The sequence below is a fragment of the Balearica regulorum genome, chromosome 8, assembly GCF_011004875.1.
Source record: "Balearica regulorum gibbericeps isolate bBalReg1 chromosome 8, bBalReg1.pri, whole genome shotgun sequence".
NCBI classification, from domain to species: Eukaryota; Metazoa; Chordata; class Aves; order Gruiformes; family Gruidae; genus Balearica; species Balearica regulorum.
The window spans coordinates 29,708,315-29,722,107 of NC_046191.1; the positions used below are offsets into that span (position 1 = coordinate 29,708,315).

The 13,793-nt window shown below is 60.8% G+C and overlaps 1 protein-coding gene across 1 annotated transcript in view; it reads right to left on the bottom strand.

Annotated features, from left to right (window-relative positions):
- Positions 1-13,793, bottom strand: part of CACNA1E (calcium voltage-gated channel subunit alpha1 E) — a 137,119-nt gene that overhangs the window by 82,085 nt on the left and 41,241 nt on the right. The window contains exons 3-5 of the mRNA XM_075760364.1: positions 11,836-12,102; positions 3,433-3,538; positions 2,843-2,982 (exon numbers count right to left, since the gene is read on the bottom strand). Coding sequence (XP_075616479.1) covers positions 2,843-2,982; positions 3,433-3,538; positions 11,836-12,102 — 513 coding nt within the window. The remainder of the gene's footprint in view (positions 1-2,842; positions 2,983-3,432; positions 3,539-11,835; positions 12,103-13,793) is intronic.

A 13,793-nucleotide genomic window follows, 5' to 3' on the forward strand; every position in this document is an offset into this window, starting at 1 on the left:
GCGCCCGGGAAATCCCGCTGCTCACCAAAACCCCAAGGTGGTGTCTGGGGCCGTGATGCCACCTCTCCCAGCGGACACGTGGCAAAAAATAAGTCCAGAGAGGAAGAGCAATACCCTGTGTCACCCTTGGAGGGACAGGGACCAGTGAGCGTGATGCTGCGGGGGATGGATCCTGGGTATCCCCTCTGGTCCGTCACCATGGGATGGATGCATCAGCATCCCAAACCAGCCAGCCCATCCCGAGGCAAGCGCTGTCCTACACCTCCGATGCTCGCCACATCCCCTCCACCACAGCCACCGTCTCTTGCTAACTCACAAAAAGATCCCAACAACCATTAATTCCCCTGAGGTCGATTGTCTCCATCCACACACTCATGTATTAATCAAGTGTAAAGTTTTAGTCCGCAAAGACGATCCTGAACCCGCAGGTCGCCCGCACACATCCCCCGTGCAGACTTCACCGCCCGCCTTGTGCAACCGACACAGCGCAAACCACCAAGTGCAAACCCTCTCCCGCAAGCTGCTTGCAAGTCATTTGCCAGCCGAGGATTATTTGCTGAAGAAATTTGCCAATAATTCAGCAGATCGAACAGGCAAGAGTTCCTTGCTAGGGAGGCTCCACCACGGCGCCGAAGAACAGCAGCTTTGTCAGCACCGCACGGCAAAAGCAAAAAGCTGAACGGCACAGAGGAGCCCATGACCTGGTCCAGCTGATCCCCCAGTGATCCCATCCTCCCCAAAACTGGTCCAGGATGAAAATTTGCAGGTTGTCTCCTCCACCCATCAAACAACAGAATTCACCCCAAAAAGCCTGGTGAGCCCATGCCAGTGGGTGCCGGAATCGCTGGGGCAAAGCCGACGGGTGCCCGGGCATTTCTTGGAGAGGCTTTTGTCCCGCTGGAGCAAACGCCAGGACGCAAGGGGGAGATGGTGGTGGTGAAGCAGACCCCAGAGGGCTGTACCCCGCAACCGGCGGTGTCAGGGGGACCTGGGCACCTCCCGGCAGGGCGACCGGCGTGGCACTAACAGCCCTTCACGGACAATTGATTCCCTGGCACGGGGCCCGGCGCAGCACGGCGCTGGCGAGGCTTTCGGCTTTCGCGAGTGAGTAATTGCCGAGCGCTGACTCAGCACCGGCTCGGTTACAGTCAGCTCGCCTGGAGCTGCGGGGAGGGCAGGGAGAGGTCTGCGGAGAATCCCCCCCCGCCACCTCCCAGCCCAGTGCTTCCCCTTGGCCCAAGCCCCAAAGGATGCCCGGGCCAGGAGGCGGCCGATGGGCATTTCCCAGCCACCCGGCCACCATCTGCACGCTCGGCCCTGCACGGCAGCCAGGCTGAGACAGCCCCTCGTGTAGCTGCCAGGGGTGACACACGTCCCACGCTGTCCCCAGAGGTGTGACGCCCTTTACCCAGCCCAGGAGCTGCGCCCGGCTGCTCTCCCCGCAGCACCGAGCCCGCCTGGCCACGGAGCCCTCCCCCGAGAGTCACTTTGCGGATACGGAAGAGCCAGCAGCATCCTGTGCGATGGCTGCACTGTCCGCAGGCAGCACGTCTGCTGCCCACCGAGAAGCAGCACCCCACCACCAGGCACGCTGAGACATCCTGCCTTCACAGGCAGCGATGGTCCTACTCCCCAGCGAGGCCGCGCAGGTCCGCATTGGATCAAGGGAGTCAAAACGTTCCCGGTCGTGCCGTTCTCAAGCCCTCTCTCAAGCACAGTCCCAACCTGCACTTCACCAGTGCCCATCGCCACCTCCCTGGTAGCACCAGGCTCAGCATCCCCCTTCCTCCTCTGAACGCTCAATGGGTGACGTGTCCCACACGGTGCCACCACCCAGGAGAAGGCTGCAAGCCAAGAGACGTGACTGTGCAGCAAGCAGCTCAGGAGAGACCCCAGGTATCTTGCCTGGCTCCTGTGCCTCAGTTTCCCAGCCAGCCCTACAACTGCTCTGCACCCAACAGAGCTCATGAAGCGCTCAGAGATCCACAGCCACCATCTGTTTGTAGGCATCAAACCAGCTCCTCTGAACATGGTGTTTCCGTCGGCACACAAAAAGCAACGGCCACAATCCAAGCACCTTCTTCCCAGGGCCCCTCGGTGGCTGCAGGCACCCACCTGCCCTCCACACAGCGAGGGGCCGGGGAGGCTTTTGCTCCAGCTGACTGCCACCATTGGCTAGCACAAGCCCAAATATCCCCGTTCGTTTCTATGTCACCAGCGCAGCCCATCGCACCGCAAGCAGGACGCAAATCTGGGCCACGTCCCCGGCAGGTGACACCACCAGTGAGACAACCAGCACCCGTGAAGCTCTGTGCGCTACCACCCCCAGCATCGCTGCTGCATGCTGGAACGCTGAGCGAGCATCACCTGGGAACACGTGCCCTCCCAGACCTCCTTCCCAAACCCCCAGCACTGGGCCAAGGCTGGAAAGCACTTGTAAAGGCAAGAGGAGAAGAGATTTTTTTCCCTCCCCTTGGGAGCTTAGACCAAGACCTCTTCCAAACCATGTCCTGTTGCTCGTCAGTCTGTACTCTCACCCCATCCCTACCTCACCCCATTTCCAGATGGGTGACAGACACAGGGACCAGCTGAGGAAAGCTCAATGTGATGCCCTCAGCACCAGCCCTCCTTACCCAACGGGGAACCTTGTCCTTCCATCAGCTACACACAACAAAGCCAACACAGGAGCCTCCAGCACGGGGAACCATCCTCTCCTCTCTCATTGGGATGAAGGACCAACAACAACAGCAGCAAACCATGTCCTGGAGCTCATGTTCCCACCAGAATGAGCCCCTGTGCCCAACTGCCCAAACCCGCCAACGGCCCTGCACCACCAACTCACCCGCTGAGAACCACGATGAAGTCCATGACGTTCCAGCCGTTGCGTAGGTACGAGCCCTTGTGGAAAACGAACCCGAGAGCCACGATCTTAATTCCAGCCTCGAAGCAGAAAATCCCGATGAAGTAGGGCTCCGTCTTCTCCTGCCAGAGGGGAACCAGTGACACGGTAAGAGGGGAAGATGGGGCAAACGCAGCACCAGCCATTTCACATTGACCCAACTCGTGTCCCCTCCCACCTTCCCCAGCTCCATCCTCCCCTTTGGGAGCATTCCCAGCCCTTCCTCAGCCAGCATCAGCCCTGGAAATAAAAAAAGAGGGTGGCTATAACCCACCCAAGTTGCCCAGTCCCCCTTCCCTACCCCCCTTTTTAAGGGCCTTAAACCTTCCTGAGCCCTTTTCATGGAGGAGCAGTACGTGACAGCAGCTACAGGAAGGCTGGAGGGACCAGTCCTGGAGGAAACCTTCTACCCTACCACCCTGAAACCATCAGGAATGGGCTGGTAGATGGGGTTGTTCCCTTCAGCTGGTACCCCCGCTCGCCCACCCGACCCCCCAACGCAGGGCGGAGAGGGATGGACACGGATTACTTACTAATCTCCGTGACATGGGCGTCTTGTCATCCTCGGGGAGGTGCTGCTCAAGGGCCAGCACAATGCAGTTGGCAATGATGGTCGCCAGGATCATGTACTCGAAGGGAGTGGAGGGGAGTTAAGGAGCAGAGAAGAGGTGGATGTTGTCCCCAACCCGCCAGCCTGCCCCTGCTCCCCCCCCTCGTTTCACCTGCTCGTTAGCCGCCACCACTGCTTTCCCCGCAGGAACACGTGCACTCACAGCCCAGCTTTCACCTCCCGCTGCTCCCGAGCAGGAGGGCGAAGCCACCTTAGTGCTGTTTGGAAATGAGAGGGGTGACAAGAGAACCGAGAGTCCCCAGGACCTTCCTCACCAGAGACCTGCTGAGCCTCATCACCTCCTTCCCAAGGCAAGGGGACATTCGTTTAACCAACGGCCTATGCGTCTCTTGGGGGAGAGATGCTGCTTGTGGTGGGAGCCCAGAAGACAGACACAAGCATGAAGGTGGAGAACCAGGCTCCGACCAGGCTGGGCTTCATCTGGAAAGGGGCTTAGCATGGTCCCAGGCAGCGTCAGGGAGGGTCTCCCTGGCATGACATGCTAGTGGCCAGGGCTGGCACGTCCCTGCCCGCCATGGTCCTGCTGCTTGCCTTCTCTCTTCCATCACGAAGCAGCAGGAGAGGAGACTTGTGAGGGGAGGTGTCACAGGCTATCAGCAGCACCACTCCTAAAGCATCCCTGTGGGAGGGACTATCTGCACGGGCGGAGGAGGACAGGCCTTCCCTGGCAGGTCCTGGGGACCCAACCTGGATCAGCCCACCCTGTGCCCCACAATGGCAAGGTGGACATGTCCTGGGAACCGAGGGTCCCCTGCCAAGCACCCTGCGGGTGGCAGGGTGAGCCCAGGCAGCACTGGGAGCTGCAGAGCACCAGGCTGAGCATTTACAACTCAAGACACTGATGATAGCTAGGTCTGAGCTCCAGTTCAGGCAGGACAGAAACTCCCCATGGAGACATCCCAGCTCAGCCACGCTTCAGCGAGACCCCAAGGGGTAGTGGCACCTTATCAGCGGGATCTGGCTGGATCCTTACAAGCGTCCTAAATCCTACAGCCATGTCCAGGGCTTACACACCCTTCTCTGGGAGCAAGCCCACACCAGGACAAGCGGCAGCAGATGCTGGCATCTGAGGACCTGAGGGAACGGGGAGGGGAGGCGGAGGAAAGAGCAGGCTGACGCCCAGGAAAGCACCCCAACCTCAGCTCCCTCCTGCTTTTTGATTTGCAGGGGCCTCCGGGAGCGAGGCGAGGGCACGGAGCATCCTCCTCCTGCCTGGCCTACCGCCAAGCCCCGATAACAAAAGCACTTCCAAGCGACAGGACGGCCACATCTTTCTGACTTCCCATCCACCTTTCCAATAAAAGCCTTGTTGTCCTCAATAAGAAAACAAGGCGAGATCCATCGGCAGCACCCCCCTTTCCCTCCGCTCGCTCCATGCCAAAAACCCCACAGCTGTATTACTGTCGCACTGGCGTCAGCGGCCGCTCCAGGAGGGGACTGCCACCCTCCCAAGGCTCGTGTCTGTGGAAAGGGGCTGTGACCCCACCTGGGATGGATTTGCCCATAAAGAAGTCATCCATGCTCCTACCATCCCAAGCCGGGAGCTGAGCCCTTCCCCACCACACCAGGCTTCTCCAGACCCGGCGGCTTCAGGTTCGCTCCGCTCAGGTCAGGAGGTGCCAAACACCCGTGCCACCACCCTCGGGAAAAGGGATTTTCTCTTTTGCAACCTTGGCTTTTGGCCACCAAAGCCTCTGACTACAGCGAGATGCTTTAAACCACTGGCCCTGAGCCCATGGGCAAAAGAAGACATCGCAGTGCTGGCCACCAGCATGGGAAACTGGAAACCAGGAATTAACCCCAGCAGCAGCGACCCCGTGCACGCTGCGGCACACGGGCAAGGTAGGAGCAGGTCCCCGGAGAGCCGGCGGCCGGGGGGGCAGCCAAGGAGAGCCTGCAGGAGCGGGGATGTATTTAGCCTGGGAGGGAGAAGAGCCAGGAAAGATTCAGCCAAGGCATTTAAAAGGCCACTCAGCGAAATTAATGGTTGCTAAGTTAAAGACAAACCAAAAGAGAGACCGCTGCAGCGCTCGCTGCTGCGGGCTCGGACCTCGGTGCCAGCCGGGCACGAATCGCGAGCAGCTCCCCGTGCTTGGGGGGAGGCCAGACCCCAAAAGTTTTCCTCCGAGACTTCATACAAGCGAGGATTTCATTGCACGGCTCCTGCAAAAGCCACGTACTTTCCCTGCTTCCCACCTCTGGCCGCACGCTTCAGCTAACAGACAGACCGCAGCGCCTGGCCCCGAGCCACCGGCCTCTTTGGGGTCTTTTGTTTCATTTTCCTGAAAGTCTGTGAGCAATTAGCACGGGCTGAAAAGAAAACAGTGCGTTAGCGGGGCGGCGCAGCCAGCTCCCCAGGCACTAGGCACATTTGCCTAGATGAGAAGTGTGGGAACGGCACGGCGAGTCCGTCTGTCCGTCCCAGCGCGGCTAACCCCGCTGAGCATCTACCACCGCCTCCTCCCTCCTGCGGCCGCTAAGTCCCATGGGGAAAACACCCAGGTGGGAAAATCCCAAGTTTTCCAAAGCCAGCTGCATGGAAGCCCTGCCCGGCAGTGGCTGGGGGGCTCAGGACAACCTCTAATGGCTCAGCTCGCCCCTAACTTTCCTTCCTGGCTCCAACATCTGGCTCAACAGCACGAGGACAGCACACATCTGTCACAGCCCCGGCACAGGACCGCATCCCCACTCCACCTCCGGCAGGCAGGTCAGCAAATATCAAATGTAAGGGAAACAGGGCAATCGCTGCCCTACAGAGCGACCTGAGCACGAGGTCGCTGTCAAAAGCGACTCTCCAAACCCCACCGGTTCAGTTTTCCGAGGACCCGAGCCTGGGTTATCACACCTGGAGCTAGGCGAGACCTGCAAGGCAGGGACCCTGCAGAAATAAGCCCCTATAGCTCCAGCTGTGCCAGGTTTTGAGAGTCCAAGGGTAAGAAAACCCTCCCCAAGGGAGGGCAGGAACATCTGGCTAAACCAGGGGGAAACTTTATCCACACGCTCCACCTCTGCCAAGCAAGCATCCTCCCAGATCAGGGCTGGAGCCCACCGGACGATGCTCTATCACTCCTTCATTTCCTCTCTCATTAAGTGTCTAATTACACAACCTTGGAGCCACCCAAAACGCAGAGTAGCACTTGCCTCCCTCCGAGCCCGATAATGAAAGCCCACCTCCCTCCAGCCTTCTCCTCCTCCTTCGTCTGGCTTCTCCTGGAGGATCATTAGGGAGCCGATAAAAATAGGTTTTCTTATTGATTTATCTCCTTTACCCAACGGTCTCTCCCCTGCACCGTTGACTTGTTTCCTTAGCAACTTGGCCGATCCCAGCGCACGCCACACCTGCACCTCCATGCCTTTGAGGTGGGGAAGGTGTCCTCAGGCCATGTGGACCCCCCCAGACCCGTGCTCCAGCCCACTCGGAGCAGGCGCTGCGGGCTACCCCCATGCCTGGAGCTCTTTGGTGGGTCTGGCGGGAGCTGGCAGGGAGCAGAATGGAGGTGTCCAGCCACCAGTGGATCCCTGCTTCTACCTCTGACCCTCCTCTTCACCTCCCTCCCCAGGCAGGTGCCAAAACCAGCCCACCCAGAACATCTATACTACTAACGCAGGGAGTGTGCCCAGCTCCAGATCCTGAAGATGGATTTATGGTGCTGATGGCACATCGATATAACCTCCCCAAGAGGCTGCGTGCAAGATAAATCCCTCCCTGGATGCAGGCTAGGGCTGAGGGCTGCGGAGAGCCCCCCTCCACCTCCCTACTTCAGTGGCCGTGCCTTCTCCCTGCTCCTGGGCAGGCAGGTGGGGAAGGAGCAGAACCACCAGAGGAGTGAGGCCACGCAAGCATCTCCAAAAGGGCTCTTGGAGAAGCCCGCCTCAGGGCCAGCGAGAAGGGCAGGAATGATTTAACCCCTCGCCCTGCCTGCATCACACGGCAGGAAAGCAAGCGCCTCCTCTCCAAGGCTGTTTTCCAAGAGAAACCCAAAATGCCAAGCGGAGCAAAGACCGGGAGCAGTCCTAATTCAACTCCAGGTTTCCCCAGCCCTGGCAACCTGCCTGGCTTGTCCCCAAGGACACGGGTGATCTTCCCCCAGCAGATAAGCCTACCCAGTGCCCTTCAAACAGCCGTAGAGCCACGGCCCCTCGTAGCTGTCCCCATCCCCAAGCAGCTCTCCCAGCTCATCCCTGCTTTGCTGGGGTTGACTGAAAGCGATGTCCAGAGGGACAAGGAGCCAACAGAACCCAAATCCTCCGGCCAAGCTCTGAACGCGAGCCAGCTCCTACGTGCCCGTTACACACAGCAAAACAGGCTCAGGAGAGGGAGCGTGGGCTCGGGGCTCCGCTTGTGTCTTGGCACAGCTCACGGGGAGCACCCAGGCAAGGTGCTCAGCCTGCCTGAACCTCCCTGGATGGACATGCCTCAACTGGGGAGACTCTGCTCGCTATCTACAGCCATAGATGTTGTTGCTTATGACTCCAAAATGTGGTGGTCTGGTCTCCATCAGGGGCTAAACCAAAGGCAGTGCCAGCCAGGAGCTGGTCGGGGCAGAGCTGTCCCCGCTGCTGCCACTCCCGTAGGGACGCGGGCACGGGGCGCCTGCCTGCCACGTGCAAACAGCTCCGTGGAGAAGTGTCTCCTTCTCCCCCACCTCACCCTGCGCTTAAAAACTGGAAATCAAATCTCTCTCCTCCTCCTTTTTTTTTTTTCCCCCTAAACAAAAAAGAACCACATCATGTGATTCTCCTGCCTTAACATCAGTTTTTTAACTTTGGTTGCCACAGCAACAGGATGCAACTTGGCGTCACCATGACAACAGCTGCCTCTGTTTAAATTCACCATCTGACAGGCAGCCTCGCTCTCCCCGGCTGTCAAAAAGATGGACCTGCCATTACACCTACTCGCCCCTCCCCAAAAAAAAAACATTTTAAAAATCTGATGAATGAAGGGCACAGAAAACAGCCTTGGAGGAAAAGAAAAAAAAAAAAAAAGAAAAAAGAGAGAGATGTTCTTGGGTAACGCGAGGAGGGAGCTGCCCAAGGACAGCACGACATGGTGCAGCTCTTCCCGCCGGAAGGCGAGACCTGCCGAAATCTCGGCTGGGCAAAAGCAAAGGTGCAGAAGATGCTCGTTCAGGTGTGGCATAACACTGCTGGGGTCCCCGAAGGGCAGTGCCCACACAGCATCAGAGATGCCCAGGTCAAAATGGGAGTCGTCAGGAGCAAAATGGTTCAGGCACACGTGGGTGTGCATCCCACGGAGCAAGATCCCCACAAGTGCTGCACCAGGGATGTGCACCAGGGTTCTGCAGACACCCCTGCTGCTCTTGGCCAGCCCGACACCAGATTTGGTCCTCGAAGGTGCTGAGACGGGAGGAAGCCCTCGCTGCAGGGAACAGCAAGGTCCCCAGAGGACTGATGGACATCCCCCTCCCCTGCCAAACCAAGGGGACAGGACCAGCGGCCGACGCGTGCCTGCAGCCAGAGGCTGTCCTTGGGGACATAGCCAGAGCCACACAATGTCATCTAGCCTTTCTGGGGCGGGAGAGGGATCTTATCCAGGTCAAATGTGATTAAGCGGATGAAGAACGGAGCAGATATAGATGAGCTGCAGCCCATCTCATGTGCTAACTGAATTGCAGCTCTCCAGGCAGCCAAACAAATGAAATCAGGGCTAAAGGCCTGGCCATCAGCAGGAGGAGAGCAGGCAGGACGAGGCTTTGTTTCCAAAGGAGAAGAGGAGTAGATGTTCCTACAGCCAAAACAGCAGCTGCCTCACATTTTGAGCAGGACCAGTAAAAAGAGCAGCTCCAGCAGAGGTAACGCACTGGGCTTTCCAGCGAGGAACTCGGCAAAGACTCGTCTCCCCATGGAGCTGCATCCCAATCCCAGTTTCTCGTATTTCTCCTCCTTCCCCTCCATGCATCATCCCTATTTACACTAGGAAGCCAAACTGCAGAGGCTGCTGGTTATAATTATACAGTTACCCAGCAGATATACAGGCCTGAATCACCAGTTATTTTTAGCCCTATTACCTAGTCAACTGGATGAAGAAGAGCCTCCACTCCTCCCCGCGCTCCACCCCAGACCCCTTGGCTTTCCTCGGTGCCGTGCCCGCTCCGACCCGCAGCTCCAGGACCGGCCCATCTCCCTGCCGAGGCCAGCAGCTCTCATTGACTGTGGCCAAGATCCAACGCTCAACCTCCCCAAACCGCCCTTGCCCAGGAGCGATGCCATGGGCTCTGGGCCAGGCAGCTGAGATGTTCACACGTTGTCCCTAGTCCTACCGAAAAGGCACCAGCTGCTTGGTGCCAGGCTACAACTACGAGGATGAGAACAACTTGCCTGGCCAACCTCACCAAACTCATCACCAAAAAGCCTCGTCCATCCCCAAGCCCTCGAGAGCTCAAGCGATGCGGAGGAGCTCTAGGGTGGATGAGTTTCTTGGAAAGAGATGGCAGCTAGGCGGGGGATGGCCGGGGATGCTCGGCTCCCGCGCCTGGAGCCCGCCCGTGCCCAACGCTCGCATGGGAATATGTCACTTACTCCTGGAAAAAAAAAAATATAAAATGAGCCCATCTCCCTCATGCATTGCAAATTCCAGGAAAGAATAACACTGAGGGGTTTTAACTGCGCGGTGGTGAAGCTCTAGTCTCTAGGAGACAGCGGCTGCCTGGAGATGAGACATCACACCGCACTGGCACGGGACCCCAGCCCACGCGGGGAGCGCTGGGCCAGCGGCAGCACCCCGGCTCCTTCTTGCTTTAAATGAAAGCCGAAGGGGCGAGGGCCCTCCCACACCGCGCTGAAAAAGCACGTGAATAATTTGGCGTATTCTGGAAAAGCAGGCGGGCCGGCCCGGCCGCTGCCCTGCGGGGCTCCAGGCTGAGCTGCTGCGTCCCCGTTCCCGCACAGATGCTCCCACGGCCACCCACCGCTGCTGGCAGGGGCAGATTTAGGGATGCCCCGGGGAATTCAGCCCCCGCCGTGAGCTGCCCCTTCACCCCTAGGTCACCCCCCCGCCCCAAGCCTGGGGGCTTTGCTGCTCCCCAGCTCCTGCCTGGCAGAGGCTCGACCTGATGCATTGGAGCTGCAAAGGGACTATTTCCCCGGTGACGGTCAGCAGGGTGGGCGACCCGTCCTGCGTCCCCGTGCCTCGCCAGAGGGTTTCCCCGAGGTACCTGTTGCACCAGGACCAAGGCATCGCTGCTTGGCACCGGGGCAAGCTCTCCCGCGCCCGCCGGAGGAGCCGGCAAGTTAACCAACAAGTTGCAGGGAGAGAAAAGCAGCAGCAGCAAGAGCTGCACGTAATCACCACTGCAGAAAACGGCACAGGGAGGGTCCTGAAACCAAAGCGTGGCCACGCTGAAGTTTTCAGCCTCGGGTCCTCGGTGGGGGCGCAGCCCAGGAGGGCTCTCGGGGGGGCAGCCGGGCACCGAGCGCAGGCTGATGGGGAGCTGCGTGCTGCGGTGCTGGGCACCGGCCAGGGCGCCCGGGGAGCACCCGCAGGGAGGGTGGGAGGGGAGAGAAGCGCGTGGGGGTGTATGAAAGGATGGAGGAGCAGGGGGATCTGCACCCTCCACCCGGCCCTAGGAGGTGGGTCCCTGGGATAAACCACGGCCCCCTGCGCCAGCCTCCCAGGGGGCCGGGGGGCACAGCCAGAGGTTTTCAGCATCTTCCCCTCTGCCGCAGGGAAGGGGCAGCCAGTTCCCAGGGCTGCCGGGGGAGGAGGGGGGGGGCCGGGGGCCGCAGGGCAAGGATGGCCGTGCCCTGCCAGGTGTGAGCAAAGGGGGCACACGCAGGCAGGCGCGGGAAGGGACAAAGCCACCACCCAGCAGGGACTGGAGATTCATGGGCTCACAGGGGTCCGTCCCCAGCGGGATGGGTGGCTCTAGGTGGGGTGGCAAAACTCAGGCGAGACATCGAGGCACAGAGGAAATGCCATGACCCCCCCTCGCCCCCGCACATGCACAGAGCACCCCAAAGCACGCAGGGTTAAACCGGGATCAGAGCCCCCCTCCTCGCCAGCTTAGGGGGCTTCCAAATCCAAGCCTGAGGAGGGGCCGGGGGGGCTCCCCATGGGGAGAAGGGTTCAGCTCCCTGCCAGGCGCCGAGCGGAGCACGGGAGGGGAAGCAGCAACAGGGTGAAGAGAGCATCCCCGGGGGACGGGGCACCCCTCTCCGCACGCCGAAGGAGAGCAGAAGGCAGGTGCTTACCTGGCAGCCAGTGCCACACGCACGTGTCCTGGGCGGCCACCGAGGCAAATCCTGGGAGCAAGGGGGGGGCTCGCAGGGGGCGCAGAAAGGATATGGCCAGTCAATGAGCTTCTTGGCGTATTTCCTGACTATGTTCTCTTCCCCAAAGAGGAAGAGCGATCTGTTGACGGTGAAGCAGTTCTGCCGGACAGGGATGGGGTTGTACAGAGCCATAGTCCGGGCTCTCTGGGCTTTGGTTTGCTTGAAGGCTCCCGGGGTCCCTCCCGCAGGGGCAGGAGGTCCTTGCCGGCTCCGGTTCTGGTCGGAGCCCCCGTCTCCAGAGCCCAGCCTGCCGGCCACCGCCTCCCCAAAGCGAGCCATCCTGGAAGAAAACACACAGGTGAGCCGAAGCAGCACCACCGAGGCGGCGGGAGGGGGGTGGGGGGAGAAGAGGGAGGGGGGGTTGCGGGGTGCAGTCCCAACCACAGCCCCCTCCTCCTCGCCAGGTGATGCTCAGCTCCGTCTCTCCTCCGTCCCTCCAGGGGAACGGGGACCCGCGTGGAAGAAGGAGAGGCGGCAACGCGCAGCACCGGCTCAGCGGCACGGCATGGTGGGCAGCCGGCTGCCTCCGGCCCCCCCTCCCCGACAGCCACACGGGTAGCCCGGGCAGCGGGGAGGGCAGGGAGCCGTCCTGCGTGCTCGGCGGAGGCCGCAGCAGCTGGATCCCTAAGCACCTTCCGCCACGAAGCAAGGGGTTAAACCCAGCCGCATCCTTCCCACCGCTCTGCCTGCAAGTCCAAACCTGCCCCTTTTAACCTCCCCCCCCCACCAGCAAGGCGAGCCCGGGGACTGCCTGCCGGCAGAGATCAGGCAGGGAAAGGGCTGGGATCCAAGTCCTTCCATCCGCCCCGTCGCAAAGGAAGACGCAATTTGGTACAGCACCCAGCGCAGCGGAGGGGAGGCCGGGGAAACAGGTTGCAGCGTGGTCCAGCCTAGTTGGAGCCAAGTGTCCAACTCCCTCCTCCCGACTCCATCTTCAGCAGCCTGCGGGAGCCCGGCCACCCATCCGCTGGCTCCCCGGGGCAGCGGGCAGAGCCCCCCCCTCCGGGCAGGCACCTGCGGCGGCAGGGATGCTCAGCCCTTCGCTGCCAGGGCAGGAGCGCGCAAAGGCGACGCCGGTTTCCCCGCAGGAACCGGGCCACGAAATTAAAGGCTGCCGCGCCTCTGCAGCTCGGGGACAGCTTGCTTTAATGAAGTCAGTGGCAACACACGCGCACACAAGCGCGCACACACGCACGCACGCCCGGCTCGCTCCCTCGCTCCATCCAGTGCATTCTTTTGGCAAGCACGGGAGCTGCCGCAAAGGAAAAATCAGAGGCGAGGGGAGGGTCTGAAGGGAACAAAGGCAATGGGGGAGCCCCCACCCTGCAAGAAGCCCCGCCGCCGCCACCGCCCCGGCTGCAGAGGGCTTCCCAGCACATGGGTACTCCTAGGTGAGTGGCTAAATTGGGGGGCAGGGGGGGCAAAGGGGGGCTCTGCCTCCCCCCTGCCTGCAGGGGAGGCGAGAGGCTCACCCCATCTCAGTCCCCACCGAGCATCTCTGCGGCCACACGCACCGTCCCCCCCATCCCCGGGAAACTTTGAGGCTCCCGGCTCCCCGCCAGAGCCGCCCCGATGCCAGCCGCTGCCCGGGGAGAGCCCTCCTGCTCACTCGCACACAGATCAGCCTCCTTAGCACCCCCACATCCCCCCCCCCCCCCACCTCGGTATTTTCTTTTTGACACGATGTTGGCCAGAAGATGCAGCAGCTCATTGGAGAGGTGTAAACCCGGTCTGGATGTGTCCCTGCAGCACTTGCCACGGCGGGTGGCTGACCCCGGGGTGAGTCCAGGCTCCGACCCCGCTCCCCCCCGGCCATCCCATCCTGCACCCTCTGCAGCCATGTGGGTGCCAAGGTCACCCAGGGATGCTCAGGGCGCCCTGGGCTGGGCTGTGCCCTGGTGGGGGGGCTGCCTGCCCACCCACCTTTTGGGGAACCCACCCTGCCCTCCTGGCACACACAGGGGACTCGTG